The sequence below is a fragment of the Haliotis rubra genome, unplaced genomic scaffold (assembly GCF_003918875.1).
Source record: "Haliotis rubra isolate DU_JTF1 unplaced genomic scaffold, ASM391887v1 Scf75, whole genome shotgun sequence".
Classification (NCBI taxonomy): domain Eukaryota; kingdom Metazoa; phylum Mollusca; class Gastropoda; order Lepetellida; family Haliotidae; genus Haliotis; species Haliotis rubra.
This window is the reverse complement of record NW_025767468.1, coordinates 73432-86014: the sequence shown is the minus strand read 5'-3', so window position 1 is coordinate 86014 and position 12583 is coordinate 73432. Positions and strand designations below refer to the sequence as shown.

Sequence of the window (12583 nt, the reverse complement as noted above, 5' to 3'; positions counted from 1 at the left end):
AAGTAGGTAACCTGTACCCAAATATTGAGGATCCGTAACAATGTATCATCACTAAACGTTTCATATTCTGACAAACACGTTCATAGATTGCAATTTATCCCTAGCACCATTTCAATAATTTATACATTTTGTGTACTTTCTATTCATAACATCCGGGAGCTTCATTATACATTTCCAACATCGTTCATTTCAAAAAATCATTCACTATACATTTCCAAAACAATTTAAACATTTTGTATACTTTCTATTTATAACATACCCTAACTTCATTGTACATTTCAAAACATTCATTCATGATAAAACTCACTCACTCACTCACCCACCCAAATCCCAACCACACATCCACCCACCCACTCACTCACTCACGCACGCACGCACGCACGCACGCACTCTCCCACCCATTCACTCACTCACTCGCGCACGCACCCAAGCAAGCAAGCATTGTGGTTGGTGAATGACTTCCTCTGTATTGACCCGTGAAAATCCGGGTTAGAACCGATCTTCAGTAACCCATGCTTGTCGTGGGTTGTACATAGTCAAAGGTACCTAGTCAAAAGGGCAAAATTGAATAAGTCAGAAGGACAAAAGAAAAGTCGATCGGGCCAAAGGAAAGTCAAAAAAGGACCATAGATTTATGTCAAAAGGCCCATAAATCAAATTCAAATAAGAACATACAAACTAACTAATATATATTTTATATGTTTCATTATATTTGTATCAATATGTAGTAATAATAGTAATGATATATATTGTGATCATCATACAGTCAAGGGTGCGGTGGGTAGACTAATGGTTAAAGCGTTGGCTCGTCACGCCGAAGACCCAGGTTCGATTCCCCACATGGGTACAATATGTGAAGCCCATTTCTGGTATCCCCCGCCGTAATATTGCTGGAATATTGCTAAAAGCGGCGTAAAAAACATACTCACTCACCCATACATTTAGATGTTTATATGTTATAAAATATTCATAAGTGGTTCAAATGTTCATAATTGACATATCATTAAAGTTCACTACAGACATCATCACTCCACACATCAATCAAATGAGAATGATATTCTGTCCACTTATCCAAGGATGGAGTGGGTGGTAATAATATAGCTGCATAAGTATTAATGTGGTGAATAGAGTTTGGGACTTTAAATACTCATTATTATGCCTGCTCTTGATGCAAACCACCAACTTTACACCCTTCATTTATCCTCAACTGCTTTTACCTGTGAAGGTCTGTGTTAGAATTGATCTTCAGTAACCCATGATTGTCGCCAGGGGCGACTAACGGCATCGGGTGGTCAGGCTCGCTGACTTGTTTGACGCATGTCATCAGTTCCCAATTGCGTAGATCGATGCTCATGCTGTTGATCACTGGATTCTCTGGTACAGACTCGAATACTTACAGACCGCCGCCATATCGCTGGAATATTGCTGACTGCGGTGTAAAACTAAACTAACTTACTCACTCTGCACAGGTATTTGTTCTCTGAACCCGAATAGTCTATCTTGGTGTCAATGTCGCCATATAGCTGGAATATTGATGACTGCGGTGTAAAACTAAACTAACTCACTCACTCTGCACAGGTATTTGTTCTCTGAACCTGAAAAGTCTATCTTGGTGTCAATGTCTGAAATATAATTAGACTAACCATATACAAGATGATTCAGTTATTATACATGTACACAGTATTGTAAAACTGTGGTCAATATATACGCCTGAGTCATCAATAATTATGACACCTGTATATCAAAGTTTTACCTGTTCCACATAAGTGGTGCTGTCTGCTATCGCTGATATCGCTCTGCATTCCTTGCATTATATTTTAGAGGATGACTGTGCCATTTCGCCTTTTCATTGCGATTCAGACAGTTAATTAGGTGCGATTAGGTGCCAGCTATCCAACATTTGTATAAAATACCAAAAATAAACTGGGTATGGGCTTTGTTAGAGTTTACCTGCGATTGAGCATGCAGCATATCTTGTATTTTTTGTTTATTTTATCCTTTTAAAGCTTTTTTTCAGAATAGAGCAAATACAAAAATACCCATTCGATAAACATATATCACAGCATTCTAAAAGTTATTATCATTATTATTTTTAAGCATACGGCATGAATCTAATATTAGATTCACTAGCATTTCGAATTGTAGTGCAGTCTCGGTTTTAACCCGGGCTAGTCCGAATCACAGCTAAAATTTGTTTTCGTTTAGAGAGAGTTACTTCCGGTAAGATTCAGAGGGTGTCTGCAACGGGAACTGTCTCCAGTCTGCACGTACCAGGTTAATTGAATGTTCTGTACGTTGTGGTGCTAGTTTCGTGCCATATTGTGCAGACACTGGAAGACGCTCTCTCGTGCATGTGCAAGGTAAATGACGTAATATTTTATCACTCTGTGGAGTATCCCAGGAAGTTATCACTAGGCAAATCTGCCTGTTGAAGAGACACGAGGAAGTGTAAATACTAACTACATCGTAGTATCCTACAAAACTAATTGTATGCACCAGAGACAGGGTTTGGCATGGATATATCTAGATATTTATTTGTGTTTGAAATCGGACATTTGTAAGCGATGTATGTGAAACAATATAATATTGACCAAACATTGATTAGAAGTCATAAACAGTGAGCTTAACTTGACGTGGACATCCCTTAGCTGCAGTTCCTATTCTCATGTTACAGGTTTTCGGATGCCTAAGAAACCTTCATTGTTTTCTTGCTATTCATATTAACTACAGTAAAACATCTCACTTACTTATTAAAGAAACTTTATCTTAATTTTAGGCCATGATCCGAGTATTTACAATGTCTGTGTGCCGCAAAACCCCTTTTATACTGTGTGAAAGAGAAAATGTGATTAAAATTACCATGATTACTGTTCAAACATGTCCATAATGTATAATCTGATGATAATTTGGCAGGAAACCAGATATCATGAAACACAACATGATGGATAATTATTGTTTGAATCTTAACCTCTTCATTTGTCAGAAAAGAATTAGGGTCCACTGCTCTTTACTTGGTTCCCTTTTTTATTTCAGTTTGTGCTATGCACAAGGTAGAACTTGTGTTGCCAACTGCAACTTTAGCTAGGCAAATGAGTTACTGTAGGTTACTTAACCAATGCTTTACAACCCAGCACTATCACAAGGTGCTTGTTTACCAAGTGATCAACTGTGATTGTGTTTTTTTATGTGTTTGCTAAGGAGCTATTTTTTGTCAGGTGGTACTTGAAGTATAATAGAAATTGTACAGATTTTCCTTAAAATGTCATCAGGTTAATTTGTTAAAAGAAGTGAGGTAGCTGACCATAATGATTGAAATGGTAGTACGATCAGAAAATGGTTGTAAAGAAGATCCAAAAGGATGGAGTTGGGGGTTAACTTAACATAATCCTGAAGGAAGGAACATAATCTTGAATAAAAGCTGCTCCTGGTACCAATTACAGATCTAAGCTGCAGTCTTGCCATTAACTGGTACCCACTTTTCATGCTGTGTCTATACAGTGTAGATGCTGTAAACTACATCACACTTATAATTATACATTTAACAAACCCATCTTTTAAGCTTTAAGGAGGAAAATTAATGATATAGTGATATTTAGAAATTCAGAGAAGACATTGAATTTATGCCACTAAAATGTTTGCTGAATAATAAATAAATGACCATGTTGTATCTATTTGCAGTCGAATAAAGCTCTGACAAGATACAACTCCCTTAGACTAGACGTTAGAGTCATCACAAGGTGAAATGATGTACAACTCTTAACAGCACTTGTATCTGGAAGTGCTTCAAGATATTTGATCCATCACAGCATGCTAAGTTAGTGCTGCTAGGGACTGATGAGCCTCAAACACATCCTGAAGAAACTTTCAACTTTTCCAATGAGGGAAGACTGGGGTTCACAAGTAGTCAACAGGGAGGCTCTTGTTTTTCTGTGCATCAACTATGCATTCTTCTCTGTGGTGGTCCTCACCTTTGTCCTCTTCATGATTGTCCTCACACACACGTCCTCCACTGATGATGATCTGTTGACGTCAATTGCGATAATGGCCACCTGCTTCATCCTGATAGATTTAGTTGTTGCCAATTTCCTTGTGCATACCATGCAAATGAATATGGAAATTAAGGTTTTGCTATGATGGCACATATTAGTCGCATATTCATCCAAAGAAAAAAGTTCCCTACATGAGATGGCGTATGATCCTAATCAAGTTATTGAAGCCTTTCCTTCATATGACTGAACTGCATGATGTCACTACTTAATGTCATTTGTGCCTGTGAACATTTTCTTCTGTGCCAGAAAATTTGATTCCTTTAGAGTGACATTAGAGTCTTTGAATCATGGCAACAGGGAAAGGTCCCCCCAAATTAAAGTTGACTGGAAGCAACATGAGTTCTGGAGTTGTGCAGGTACCGTTGTCTACAGATATTGAACTGAGTGGCGATTTTGAACTTCCAACAACTCCACTGAGTCCCAGTTCAGCTTTCTCTACATCAAAGGTTGTCAAGATATCTCAGAGTTACATAGATGCGATACTGCTTTGCCACTGGGACAATATTCTTGGTCCACGCCTTGAGCATGTGTGGTATGTTGATGGATGCTCCAAACCACATAACAGCACGCTACGCCATATATGCTCACAGGTTTTGAGCGGCGAAATCTGCCGAGATGTCTCCTGTAGTCAGATAGACTATAAGTTCTATGATATGCCAGACAAGTCTATTGTTGTGCCAGCTTTCATATTCTCTGCCCAGACAGATCATGGCTTGGGGATGCACGCCATAGCATTTGTTGTTCCGAACTCTGAACTTAGTATATACTTAAAACATCATGGACTTATACAGTGCTGGATGACAAGACTCATTGGCAAGTTTAGGATGTTTCTGAACAAGGTAAGATATTGTATGCATGTTGTAATTTACATGAATTCAAGTATGGGAAATGTATGGCAAGAGGTGTTACCTTGGCAACTTGGGTAGACAGCTGAGTTAAGTAAAAGCATTACATCAGTCTGCAGCATGTTCATTTCGAGCTTGTGTCGCATATACTCATATTTATTTTGTTATATTGTTTTCTGAACATGTGATATTCAAGTCAACATTTTCCGTTGCTAGCCTGAATGATTTACTCATACAACATGTTCCAATCCTCTATCAGGGCTCCAGATAATTTTTCGACATCAGGAGTACGTACTCCTTATTTTTTCAATACGGGAATACTGGAAAACCTTAAAAACATTTAGAGTACTGAATGGAATTTAATGGAGTATCAGTAATCGTGTGTTTCATATATGCACCACAACATCGCTACTCTTGTGTAAACAGGTCAATAAACAATAAAACAATTCTTGTTCAGATAAATACGTCTGTATATGATTCTAAGACCGTACACCATTGCTGTGGTGCTTATCTGCTACATTTTCTAAATTATTTCCTACCGTATCGTGCATATTTTTTATCCGTACATGCGCCGATAAAGCCCTTATCTGGACCCCTGCACTATGCCTGATAACACAAGATTAAACTATGTTACAGTTAACTTGGTTTATGATTAACGTAACAACAGAGAGACAAGCTATCAGTTAAAACTGTCATATTAGTTACAGTACATATACGTAGACCGGGCAGTTGATTGTTTAAGATAATTTTCCCATGTCTGTCATCCTTAATAAACTTTCAATAGATTTGAAGATTTTCTTCACCTTTATGTTTCACTCTATCTGTTTTCCTGACTGAAATTACAAGGTGCAATGAGAAATAATTCCTGTCCGCACTTCCTTCTGTTGACAGTTGCCTTGATTCAGGAGAGGCAACTCTGCAGTTCACTATTGTGCACATGTTCCTGAGAAAGATAACCAACATTTCCTAACATACTTTCGTGCCAGCTAATCATAACCAAATACATTTTCAGGGTTTGAAATACCCCATGTTTTAGCTTTCCATGGCACAGTAAATTTTGAAATGGCACGGATAAAAATATTCTCGGTGCCCTTATGGCACACCTAATTTTTTAGGGACATAACTCACCTTTAGTAATGTAATCCCCCAAACAAAACACTTACGCCAAATGACAAACAAGTAAATACATTTATTGACTTTATCGCCCAGGAAATCACTGGAATTATGATGGATGATGTAAAGAAATGTGGTTGTTATTCCATTTAGAGTGTAGGGAGTACTGAAAATTTGGTTATTGAACAGGAAATTGTGCATGCTAGATATATTGAACAAGTGAACCTGTCACAAAATTCTAAGCTATTAAAGGTGTTGGGGGGAAGCAGAACAAATGAAGCTGAAGAAAGCCATCTTAAACAGAAGATATATCAGTGAAAACAGAAAACAGGTTACATTTGTTGTTTACTAACAATAAATTTCAAAAGATCATCATCACTGCTACAGTCATTTATTCTAAAAACATATGGGCACACTTGATTTCTAAAAGGCACATCTAAAATGTTTGTCTGGTGCCCTAAGGCACACTTAGAAAAAAAAGTATTTCTATCCCTGATTTTTCTGTATGTTATGCATAATGTCTATGCTGAGTTTATGGTCTGTACTTGTTATTATGGTTATTTGTCCAACAGAACCAGTGTGAAAATGGACTAAATGAATTGACAGAGTGGCTTCAAAACTGTCTGGAGATGTTGTCGTCACTTCAAGAATTTGGGTTGCCCGCAACTGTCCAGGTTTGTTATAGACTGACTGACTGAGTTTAGTGTTACGCCGCTTTTAGCTAATATTCCAGCAATATCACAGCGGGGAAACCAGAAATGGACACATTGTACCCATGTGGGGTATCGAACTTAGGTCTTTGGTGTGATAAGCGGACGCTTTAACCACTAGGCTACCCCACCTTCCTTGTTATGGAAAATACCTAGTTCAGTGACATATGTTTATATAAATGTGGAGACTTTTCTAAAATGAAATAAATAAAAGCCATGTGCAATAGTTTGAATGGACTGTGTAAGATCTGACGAATCGTCACATATGCTGGTCTGTGGCAGGGGTACCTACTTGAATGCCAGGAACTTTGTGTAGTAGTTGATGACCCTGCATTGACCTTCACCTTGTTCACATAGTTGTACCTGTTAAATCTAGCTCAATCACCTTTTCAAAATTTGCTCTGTTCCCTTGTATGCCTTAATCAATGTTTCATGTTATATGGTGCTAAAAGTGTAAATATTGAAGATTTGAGTGAGACGTAGACTTTCCATGTTGTCCACGGCTCAGATTGAATGGTTTGAATTTCAGCTCCTAGATACAGCATTTTCTCCCTCCCATAACCTGGAGCAAACATTCCTACGTCAAGCTATTGCGTCCCATCTTATGACCTTTGGTCGGAGTCTAGTCATAGGCAAGTTGCCTGAGAGAGTTAACCTGGTGAGTATATGTATGTTGCCTGAGAGAGTTAACCTGGTGAGCATATGTATGTTGCCTGAGTTAACCTGGTGAGTATATGTTTGTTGTGAGAGTTAACCTGGTGAGTATATGTATGTTGCCTGAGTTATCCTGATGAGTATATGTATGTTGCCTGAGTTAACCTGGTGAGTATATGTATGTTGCCTGAGTTAACCTGGTGAGTATATGTATGTTGCCTGAGTTAACCTGGTGAGCATATGTATGTTGCCTGAGTTAACCTGGTGAGTATATGTATGTTGCCTGGGTTAACCTGGTGAGTATATGTATGTTGCCTGGGTTAACCTGGTGAGTATATGTATGTTGTGAGAGTTAACCTGGTGAGTATATGTTTGTTGTGAGAGTTAACTTGGTGAGTATATGTATGTTGCCTGAGTTAACCTGATGAGTATATGTATGTTGCCTGAGTTAACCTGGTGAGTATATGTATGTTGCCTGAGTTAACCTGGTGAGCATATGTATGTTGCCTGAGTTAACCTGGTGAGTATATGTATGTTGCCTGAGTTAACCTGGTGAGTATATGTATGTTGCCTGAGTTAACCTGGTGAGTATATGTATGTTGCCTGGGTTAACCTGGTGAGTATATGTATGTTGCCTGGGTTAACCTGGTGAGTATATGTATGTTGCCTGAGTTAACCTGGTGAGTATATGTATGTTGCCTGAGTTAACCTGGTGAGTATATGTATGTTGCCTGGGTTAACCTGGTGAGTATATATATGTTGCCTGAGTTAACTCTGGTGAGTATATGTATGTTGCCTGAGTTAACCTGGCACATTTGGTTCTGTCTGTGTGTCATTGTACACATGGCATAGTTCATACAGTAACCACTGGTTGTCCTGGCATTAACCTGATCACTGGAATTTTGCATACTAAGGAGGATAACAACAAACTTACTGTTTAGACTACCCACTTTGAGTTAACAATGTTTTTCTGTGTTCGTGTTCCAGGTCATTCACACCTTGTCCATGTTCAACAGCGAGTGTGAGAGAGCTGTGTCACGGCGGGTCATCTACCCCATTCTCTGGGCTTACCATCACGACCTGGCACTGCAGGGTAGTCTCAAGGTAGAGGAATGAGTTATCTCCCTTCGTTCTGTCCTCATGACTTTGTTAAATACGTCAGTAATGAAATATTTTTGTTTTGCTGTTACATTTTAAACGTTTTGACCTGCAAACAGAGAAATATAATGTGTGGTGTCACTCCTAAATTGCTTTATGCTTCAGACCCGTGAAGGTCCGGGTTAGAACCCATGCTTGTCGTAAGAGGCGACTAAAGGGATCGGGTGGTCAGGCTTGCTGGCTTGGTTGACACATGTCATCGGTTCCCAATGGAGCAGATCGATGCTCATGGTGTTGATCACTGGATTGTCTGGTCAAGACTCAATTATTTACAGACCGCCGTCATATAGCTGGAATATTGCTGGTGCGACGTAAAACTATACTCACTCATTCACTTTATGCTTCAGTCTGCAAACGGCTCATTCAATCTACCAATGAGGGAGATGCTGTGTGGCCAGTACCCGTCTAGCATCATTGACGTCCAGAACCGGGACGTCAAGCAGTCCCCACACTGCCAGGAACACATCATCCGACACTATGAGACAATAAAGAATGAGCTTATCTGCCTTCATTATGAACATTCCAATGCTCAAGACTTCAATGCAGGGTAAGTCACTCACTCCAGAGCTTACCTTTAACAATATTCTACCTGATATTTCATGTTATTTGCCGAAGTTATCAGTCAGGTCAAAACTACATTGTAATTATAGGATTGATTTGATTAAACTGATGATATTCTCAGCTTCTATGTTGGTAGATGTTCTGGACAATAATAAGGATGATGTAGGTAAACAATGATGATGATCTTTGTGTTTACCAGTGTTCTACAAACAGCAGACTATCCGGGAGTCCCTTGTTCAAAATCTCCTAAATGAGGTGAGATTTTCAATATTACTTGATGTAAAAAAACAGTTATATTCTGGGAGGGATGGCAGTTTTCCGCTGATCCACGGATTGCCGCTAATTTTTTTTCAAATTGTTCAATTGTGAATCGTCTAAATCCATTGAGAAACCCTCAACTCGATTACACAATATAACATGTTACATTTGGCCACTTTCTAAAATGGTATTTGGCATTGTGTATTCAAAGTACTCTTAACATGAATGGTGCAATCTGATTGCTATAAACATATCAGCACGAAGGTGCTCTCATGTGCCTCTGAAATGTGAAATTGAGAAGTGAGTAAAACAAAGGAACATTACATTCATGAATCTATTGTTTGAAATATGGCTCAAACACGGACCCCAATACAGTTGCGTGATGATGTGTATCAGTTTCCCTTCCCCACTTCACTACCATTGCAATGCCTTAGATAAATTGACTATTCTGAAAAGCAATATACAGGGATGGCAACAGGAAAATCTATTTTCAGCTGAAAACGTAATATTTGGGATTACACTTTCTCAGTAAAGTACAGATTCTAGTACTTTTGTTGGGTTGAGTCCCATCCAGGATTCAAACCCACACCCTCAGAGTCAGGCACCTAATCAGCATCACACAAACTCTACACTGCTCAGCCACCGCGGCTTCCACAAAAATGGAAGTCGGACAACTGTTAGTCTAGACTGCGGACTTTGTGTACCCCTCTAATAAGTGTAAATTGGCCTGGCTCCCACGGCCGAAAGCTATGAATACACAATGCCATTTAGAAAGTAGTCAAATGTAACATTGTGTTTTCGATTAGATATTAACATGTTGTTTGGAGATATCCTGCCTTTGATGTATCAACTGCAATGAGGTCAGTTGAATTCCACATCAAGTAAGACACATCCGATTTTACCGGTACATGATGATAAAGTTAGAAAGGATTAGTTGTGACCATAAGTTGAGTAGAGGCAAGTGGGAATTTGATTAACCCAAATTTTAAATACAGTGGTCTGATTGTATTGTTCATGGGGGCTTCAAAGCACTTTTGTTCAGATTATACTGCCTCTGTTGCAGATCTCTAAGCTGCCTGCTGTGTGTGGAGTGAGGGAGGCTCACATAGCCCAGTTCATGAGGCTGTTGCAGCGAAAGGCTCTGAGCCTTATCAGATACGTGGAAACTGAGACGTGAGTATATGTATTTGCCTGATATGTGTTGAATATTGCAACCATACTTTGATATAGAGAGGAGGTTGTGCTTAACAGTAAAATGGTCATGTCAGTATAATTTTGCAAAGTGCAAAGTGCACTCGCCATACCATATTTTGTCAGTCAAACATCCCAAAATGAACTGAAATCAATTTTTCAAATTTACTAATGGAAATAGCTGCAGCAAGCATGAATGTACACCAAGCATTTCCTTCGAACCTGCTCTGAAATATTTATAGTAGAAATTTCCACCTGATTTGACCTAATTATGTGTATTGCAGAAGGTATTGTATCATGACCTTCTCGCATCGTTTCACCCCAAGTGTTTATTTATTTTATACATATATATTTATAAAATATTTTTATTCCTGTAGAGATAATACATGAGGTATGCATGATGTAAGTAATGATGTATATGTGTTGTACAGGACATAATAACTAAATAAACAAAAAAAATAAATAAAAAGATATATAGAGAATAAATTAAAAAAGGGAAAAAAAAAAAAAAAATTAAACAGATAACAATAAAATAAGTAACTTAAATTATACCTTGATACAGTATTGCCTTTATTTATGATTCAATTATTTTATAGGAAGACCTGCTGTGTTTCCTGCTCCTTACTGTGTACTTTTCTCTGTAATTCCAGAATTTTCCCTTTCAGTAACAGAGGGTCAGTCCATCCAAGAGGACTGAAGAAGATAAAAACTGACTTTAACCTAGCCCTGGAGGGTGATTTCAGAATAGTTATAGCAACAGCTGAGAAGCTGAAGCCAGGATTTTACCACCTGCTCCTCGGGGAGCGAAAATATGACGTAGAACATCTTCCAAATATGACAGACATTTTGTAGCAGGGGATCTCGGACTGATGAGCCTCAGCGAGGAGACTGTATGTTTCTATACTTCCCATCAAATATTGTGAGGAAATGATGCATTCACAGCTCATGGACAGCACTTGGTTAGAAGATACCAAGAAACATATCTACCATGATCTACCAGCTGTTTGTATGACATCGAACAGGGCTGGGCACTATCTTTAAGTGGCCCTTACCAAGGATTCCAAACAATATTTAAAGTCAGGATCAGAGTTTGCATATTCAAAGCTTGTTGAGTATCTGATATCAAAATGATGTTTTGATGACTGTCATTTTATGTAATATACATGTGGGCTTTGTCTTTATATCACCATCTTGAAGAAGAAATATGTCCATTTGATATGGTAACCCACAGATGCTACATATCCTTAATGATGTTGCTTTGTTTACATGTAGAGCCCTGACTATGGATACAAATACCTAATGATACAAATGATACACAGTACCAAATATTATAGATGTTATTGTTTCTTTGATCTTTGATAGCTGTCACATTTCAGCCATAAATGAGCCAGAATAACTCATAGAACTGGAAAGGAAATGTAGCTTATCTTTGATGAATTAAGATGTTTCCCAAACCGGTAAAGTGGTGGACATCCTATGTTTGTGTTTTCATAACTGCTGCTTGTTTGGTCACATTGATTGGAGGTTTAGTTGTATATCACAACATGGACTTGATGATCTGAGGTACCTGCCTCGTCTATGTTTCTCACATTCATGTCACACTCATTCCATGGAGTGATACCAATGTTGTTTTGAACCCAACTTGCTCATTCCATGGAGTGATACCAATGTTGTTTTGAACCCAACTCACTCATTCCATGGAGTGATACCAATGTTGTTTTGAACCCAACTCACTCATTCCATGGAGTGATACCAATGTAGTTTTGAACCCAACTCACTCATTCCATGGAGTGATACCAATGTAGTTTTGAACCCAACTCACTCATTCCATGGAGTGATACCAATGTAGTTTTGAACCCAACTCACTCATTCCATGGAGTGATACCAATGTAGTTTTGAACCCAACTCACTCAGCATGAGCCATCTCCCACTGTAGGCGAGGTGCGAGCTGCCCGGCATCTGGCCTCGGTGCCGTCATGCCAAGCCAGAAGCGGACATATGCAGCTTGACAGTTCAGGCTCTGCTGGATGCTATCTCACCATGT

At 38.7% G+C, this 12583-nt stretch overlaps 1 protein-coding gene across 1 annotated transcript; it reads left to right on the top strand.

The window, feature by feature from the left end:
- The first annotated feature begins 2210 nt into the window (after positions 1 to 2210).
- LOC124260071 (guanine nucleotide exchange C9orf72-like) lies at positions 2211 to 12332 on the top strand. Its single transcript, XM_046694320.1, has 10 exons — positions 2211 to 2360; positions 3679 to 4888; positions 6580 to 6681; positions 7247 to 7375; positions 8359 to 8475; positions 8877 to 9076; positions 9212 to 9222; positions 9290 to 9345; positions 10412 to 10521; positions 11190 to 12332. The coding sequence occupies exons 2-10, from the start codon at positions 4337 to 4339 to the stop codon at positions 11389 to 11391; spliced, it is 1479 nt and encodes a 492-aa protein (XP_046550276.1). The 5' UTR covers positions 2211 to 2360; positions 3679 to 4336; the 3' UTR covers positions 11392 to 12332.
- The last annotated feature ends 251 nt before the right edge of the window (positions 12333 to 12583 follow it).

What these genes read in the sequence shown, in the direction of transcription:
- LOC124260071 (XM_046694320.1), top strand. Translation starts at nt 4,337, where the DNA reads ATGGCAACAGGGAAAGGTCCCCCCAAATTAAAGTTGACTGGAAGCAAC. An exon ending in CACTGCAGGGTAGTCTCAAG is followed by an intron (nt 8,476 to 8,876) that starts GTAGAGGAATGA and finishes TTTATGCTTCAG; the next exon opens with TCTGCAAACGGCTCATTCAA. An exon ending in AGATACGTGGAAACTGAGAC is followed by an intron (nt 10,522 to 11,189) that starts GTGAGTATATGT and finishes CTGTAATTCCAG; the next exon opens with AATTTTCCCTTTCAGTAACA.